General features: G+C 43.3%; 1 protein-coding gene across 1 annotated transcript in view; it reads right to left on the bottom strand.

Annotated features, from left to right (window-relative positions):
• LOC102290141 (multiple epidermal growth factor-like domains protein 8) overlaps positions 1 to 5329 on the bottom strand; it is a 9854-nt gene extending 4525 nt beyond the window's left edge. The window contains exons 1-13 of the mRNA XM_042226982.1: positions 5172 to 5329; positions 4819 to 5066; positions 4402 to 4512; positions 4185 to 4303; positions 3174 to 3399; positions 2916 to 3087; positions 2586 to 2749; positions 2355 to 2490; positions 2041 to 2272; positions 1816 to 1942; positions 1515 to 1725; positions 1183 to 1397; positions 12 to 147 (exon numbers count right to left, since the gene is read on the bottom strand). Coding sequence (XP_042082916.1) covers positions 12 to 147; positions 1183 to 1397; positions 1515 to 1725; positions 1816 to 1942; positions 2041 to 2272; positions 2355 to 2490; positions 2586 to 2749; positions 2916 to 3087; positions 3174 to 3399; positions 4185 to 4303; positions 4402 to 4410 — 1747 coding nt within the window. The 5' untranslated portion in view covers positions 4411 to 4512; positions 4819 to 5066; positions 5172 to 5329. The remainder of the gene's footprint in view (positions 1 to 11; positions 148 to 1182; positions 1398 to 1514; positions 1726 to 1815; positions 1943 to 2040; positions 2273 to 2354; positions 2491 to 2585; positions 2750 to 2915; positions 3088 to 3173; positions 3400 to 4184; positions 4304 to 4401; positions 4513 to 4818; positions 5067 to 5171) is intronic.
• Positions 5330 to 6003: the final 674 nt, after the last annotated feature.

The raw sequence follows: 6003 nt of genomic DNA, 5'->3' as shown, positions 1-6003 counted from the left end.
AGAACACCAACCACACTGAGGCCTAGCAATGCACTGGGAGCACTGAGTGAGCTGGGAGCACTGGGGAGAGCAGGAGTCTCCCCTAGAAAGCAGTCGACCGCACTGGCCTGCCTCACACCGGAGGGGCACAAAAGATGGGCTCATGCACTACAGGAAGGGGAAAGAGATTTGCTCAGTTAAATTAAAAAGAAAATAAATTAAGTTAAAGTCCAACATTCCAATCAGGGGTGGGTGATACGGCCTCAAAGTTATGTCACAATATTTTCAGAAAACATATGTTTTAATGATAACACTACAACATAAAAAAATATAGGAACATTTTAATGATGGTTCCGCACAGCAACATTTATAAGTGTAAGTAGATGAACTGCATTTTCTATCCTTCCTTCCAATGAGCTACTATCACTGATGCTAACCTTAGCAATCTAATAAAACAAGGTGCCAGCGGTAGCAGCAACACAGTGCAATAGTAGTGACACAGCACCACATCCAGTGAGAGTAAAGTCAAACCTAAGCACAAAAATTTAGCTTAGCTACTGTTAAATAATGCATTATCAGAGCTAATTTCAACTGCTCCCTCACTTACAAGGAGTCGCCACAGTGGCTCATCATGTTTGATCTGGTAGATTTTTTACATTAGACACTCTTCCTGATGCAACCATAAAACTATCCACCCAGAACTGGGATAGAGATCTGCTACTTGTTAGGAGAACATGTAAACCACTACTTTGTTACATGAGAAACTGAAAAATGTTTTCTACCTGGGATATCATTTCTTGAGTAAAGTCTTAACCAGCTGGTCAAAGCCCCTTTCACCACAATCTGTATTGCATCATATCTTTAGCCAAATAAAAGACAACTACATCCACTGTTTGGTCTTTCTGTCATGTACAACCTGCAGTGAAATTAGTGAGTGCTACGGCGACACTGGGTAGAGCGGTTCTTTCACACATTGACAGCACAACACCGATCGCTAATATTGCCTCCTTCACATCCTGTTTGCACTTGTTAGTGGTTTTTTTTGCTTCAACTGGTCGTTTCCACCTTCAGTTGGAACTATTTTCTTGCATATTGAGCTTTGTTAGAGGTTGTTGAAGTAGCTCTTTTTTAAGTTATTCTTTAATTGCATTGCTATAGCTGTGATATTGTGACGTGATCTTATGATGATGACGACAATCTTACCCGCTGCAGGGCCATGCTCCACACACAGTGCTGCCAGCCCCCATCAGAGCCATTGGAGCTCAGACAAAGGCTGCAGTTATGGAGACTGTGGCATGGCGGAGGGCACGGCAGAGGAGGGGATGACTCCACCTGCATGGGTGAGACGTTGAGCAGAGCGTAGCTGAAACATGTCCAGTCATAAGTGGGATTCACACTCAAGATGCGCCTCGTTTCGCCTGGAGGAGAGGGGAAAAGAGAAAAAGAGAAGGGGGTCAACATTTCTTATTGGAAAATATTTATTAATCATAAAATTCATTTTCTGTAACACCAACACATCATCTGAACCTGGGTACCTGTGCGTTTGAACTGGCGAGTCCACATGCATTTTCCAGAAGCTGTACACTTGGGGCAGTCAGAAGCCTCACAGCTAGTCTCAGTGCAGTTGCTGGACAGGAAGATCTCTCTCTGGTTGATTCGACAGTCATGTACAGCTGTGCAGCTGAGAGAGCTGCTGATACAAGCCCCCTCTGGACAATTTGTGCACCACTTACACTGTAAAACAGGCTGGGAATTTATTAAGAACAGACTTTAGTTCACAGTAACGGTCTCTCTTTGAGTGATTAACTGTGTTTGAGAAGGGGCATTACATGTTACCTGGGATTGACTGGAAAATGTTTTAGGGTGTCGTGCAAGGCATTCACTGCATGTCTTGAGTCTGCGACACTGGTCTGGCTCACGAGGGGTTGGAGAACAGGGAGACTGTCCAGTGAAGCATCCCATTCTGATGGAGAACAAGGAACAGAAGTGAATGTCATATGCATTTTATTTCATAGCTGCACATAACTTCAAGCTCAGAGTTGCTGTCAAACAACGTGTTACCTCTCAGCAGTGTCAGAAGAAGCACAGCTCCCTCTACACCATATGCAGCTGCCTGTGGTGGTGTTGCAAGCCTCTGGTGTGGGAAGAAGGGCGCAGGGGTCAGAGGGCACAGACAGGGTTAGGAGTCTGCCAAGGGTGACGCCATTGAAGCCTCCTGACAGGAAGAGACGACCGCCCCAGCTCGTCATAGCAAGGGACACCGAACCATTAACCGGATCTCCAACAGCTGACACTAAAACAAAAACACGAGAAGAGATTAGCCTATGATGTTTTATGATTTACAAATTAACCTGCAGCTAGAAATGTATAGTTACCTGGTTGTATCCAGGTGTTACAGTTGATCTGGTACAGAGAGACAGAGTTACTGTAGTCTTCTGCTTCTGTCCTGCCGCCCACAATCACCATAGTGTCTTTAATCAGTGCAGCAGCATGGAAGAAACGGGACAGGGGCTACACAGGAGAGAGATGACACAGCAGGAATCCAGAAGTTATCTTTCTAAAGTGGATGGATGGATGTCAACTGCTTGGATTTTCCAACTTCTTACCTTAATACCCTGAGAGGTGGCCAGCAAAGACCAGGTGAGGTTGGGGTAATACAGGCTGTAGAGCTCAGCAGATGGCTCTACACTTTCCACGTGAAAGCGGTAGCCTCCAAAGACATAGATGGAATCAGTCTGTTCATGGTAGACTGCCGTGTGGCCATACAAACCTGATTCAAGAACAAAGCAAGTAAAATAGGTTTATGTGCAATGAAAAGAGTGTTTAGAGCTATATTTGTTTCTTTTTAAAAAGCATTTTCACAATGTGATTCTGTATTGTTATAACAATAAGCGGTGCATCAGTGAGTTATTGACATTATGAAAGGCTTCAAAAACCTGTAGGTGGTGTGCCAGTGTGGGGGGCAATGGTCCAGTTTCCAGACTGAGGGTTGAACTCAAGTAAATGGTGATTGAAACCATTTTCAGGAGAGTAACCGCCAATCAACAGCACAGAGCAGTCTCGCCGTACAGTTAAAGTGTGACCTGCCACTGGAGGAAGCACTGTGCTCTGTCAGCAGAACAAAATTAATTCGTTAAAGAAAAAAAAAAGATTTTTCACATATTCTTTATTTCCATATCAAGTCAGATACCAACCTTGTGCTCTCTCCAGACTAAACTGCTGAGATTGAGAGTCCAGGTATCCATGGAAACGCCATCTTGTGTGACCCCGCCTACTACCAACATAAAGTTATGATTGGCTCCAGCGCCAGACTCATGACTCAGCATTGCAGAGGCGTGATGGTAGCGAGGGTTTGGCATCGACCCTTCTTCCACAGAGCTTGTCAACATTTGTGTCCAACGACGTTCCAACACAGAATATCTAAACCAACCAGAAGGAATTATTACACACATACAGAGGCAACACTGCACTATGTGACTGTGAGATTACCTAACCAACTTGTTGCTGGATGCCTACGCCAAGATATATGCAACAGGGTTATGTAAGTTTTATTGTTCCTATGCTACAGTCTCAGAATATTATTATTATGCCAATAAAGGTGATTGTCATAGTTTAAAATGTTGAAGATTATAGTTCAAAATGTTTAAGATGCTGCTGCAAAGAAAGCAATGCATTTCAAGATTCAACATTCGTGTTACCAATTCCATAAAACCAAAATCAAAATGTAACTTATTCGGATCCAAAGTTGAACAAAGGTTTGTCCCAAATATGAACAAACTTCTTCAAGGAGTTAAACACATGACACTTTCACAGTAATAAGACAGAAGGTTTTCAGTAGTTTTCACAAATGGATGGGCTTGTTGCCTGATTGGCATTTTTCTACTCTGAGCACTCCAAATGTATTTCTACTACCATACCCATTCACCTATACAAACACACATGCATTTGAGTGCATATAACTTAGCATTCATACACATTCACTCTGATAGATTCATCAAGTGCAACTTGGGCTTCAGTATTTTACCCAAAGATACTTTGACATGAAGACTAGAGTAGCCAGGTATCAAACCTCTCACCTTCTAATAGACAACCTACTTTAGCTCCTGAGTCACATGTGCCCCAACCTGAAACATGAATACTACTTAAAATTGATTCTTACAAGCTCTTTGTCTAAGCATTTATAGACTGTTGTTGCACTTTCTTACCTATAGACATTTCCCAGAATTCCTTCTGTCAGAGAAAGCCCTCCATACATCCAGAGGTTGCCCTGTGGTCCAGACACCAGAGAGTGTCCCATCCTGTGGAGGAACCTGTGGGCCTGGTTCTGTTGGGGGGAAAGCACAATGTTTATTTGTGTGTGCTGCGTTGTGTCAGCCATGCACACTTCAGTATTGTTCTCGTTCGTTTTTCTTTGGTCCTTACCACAGTCATCTGTGTGTCCAGTAAGGTTTCCCACACCAAGCTGTTGAAGTCTCGAGGAATAGAGCAGTCTGACCCAACCCAGCTCTCTGAGCACACGCACACTCCCAGAGACTAAGACAAACAGAGTTATGCTGGTTAATGTTCTGTGTTTTATTTGATAATTTTTTTTAAAACTGATTTCCTAAACAAAAAAACCCTCAAAAACCAACCAAACAAACAAACAAAAGAAAGTTAACAAAAAAAACAAAAACATCAAAATTATCAAGTACACAACTAGAAATATGTTTTTATGAGCGTTACAAAGGCACTAAATAAAAAATGTCACAGTATATTTAATTAAGTTTTACTTTTGACAAAAGAGACACTTGGAAATTTAAGAAAAGCAAACTTAAAAAAAAAAAAGTTCACAGCTCTTACTATATTACAAGTTCCTCTTCCTTCTGCTATTCCACAATCCTGTGGGCACACTAGCCGGTCACAGTGTGGTCCCCCATATCCCTGAGGGCACTGGCAGAGCCCACCCTGGCACTGGGCTCCACCTGGACATACAGATCCGTCTTCATCCTCATCAGAGCTCTGCTGACACCGTCGTACCCAGAAAGATGCATTGAAGCCTTGAGGTCTGTCTGAAGTGACGTTGGCTTCAAAGTAGACTGAGATCACACCTGGAGGTAGAAGAGACGCTTATACGATGCTGAGTGATTGTGTATATGTAAACTGGTTTTGCAGTCTAAACTGTGTATTTATTAATCAATGAGTTAAAGATAAACCTGAGGTGGCCTCCACTGTGATAGGCTGAGTCCTCGTGGTGCCACAAAATGCTCCAATTAGATTGTGATCAGAATGTACGACTCCGTTACCCAGAAAACGAGGCAGGCCATCGAACACATAGACATACGAACTCTGAAAAATAAAGCATCCTGAATGTCATGAACACAGACGTATGATCGGCCATAGAACAAAGATGTGAGTTGTAACCACCTTCCTTGAAAACAATAGCAAAGAAGCTAATAACTTGATAGTGGTACAGTCATCTAGTTTTCGATGGATTTTGCTTTATCAATTCATGAACAAAAGCATAGTTTTAATACCCTGTCAGTGAGTCCTTATAGCTATCTTTGTTGAAAATAGTACCATTTGTTTAGGTGAGTATCTAATCCTTGAATCAACTACTTACCTTTATCCTCAGAGCCGTAAAACTGCTGCAAGTATGGAGTCCTTGCCTTCGAGGGGAGCATGTGCTTGTCTGGACTGGTTATCCCTGTCAGACGAGATACGTCTGACTGTGCTGGGCGCGGGAGCTACATATCTGTAGTCCGTCTGTGCGCATGCTAGGCGTGAGTGCAGCCAAGTTATTCCCAGTCACAGAGTCGAGAGGACGCCTGCCCCTAAGGGCGCTGAGAACAAGTGGAAGGGAAGATTTGGAAGGTCACTGTACTCCTAGCTCCGTTAGCTACTCCTCCACGCCACTCCGCCTATCTCCATTGGTGTCCGCAACGCACATACAGACCCGAGCCTTCGAGCTCTGCTTTGTACTCACGCAGAGAGGATAGCAGACACAAGAGATGGCATACATAGGAATAGATCTGGCATTGAGGTGTA

This window comes from Haplochromis burtoni, unplaced genomic scaffold, assembly GCF_018398535.1.
Source record: "Haplochromis burtoni strain Fernald_Lab_line unplaced genomic scaffold, NCSU_Asbu1 Contig_237, whole genome shotgun sequence".
In the NCBI taxonomy this organism is placed as follows: domain Eukaryota; kingdom Metazoa; phylum Chordata; class Actinopteri; order Cichliformes; family Cichlidae; genus Haplochromis; species Haplochromis burtoni.
This window is presented reverse-complemented; position numbering and strand designations above follow the sequence as displayed.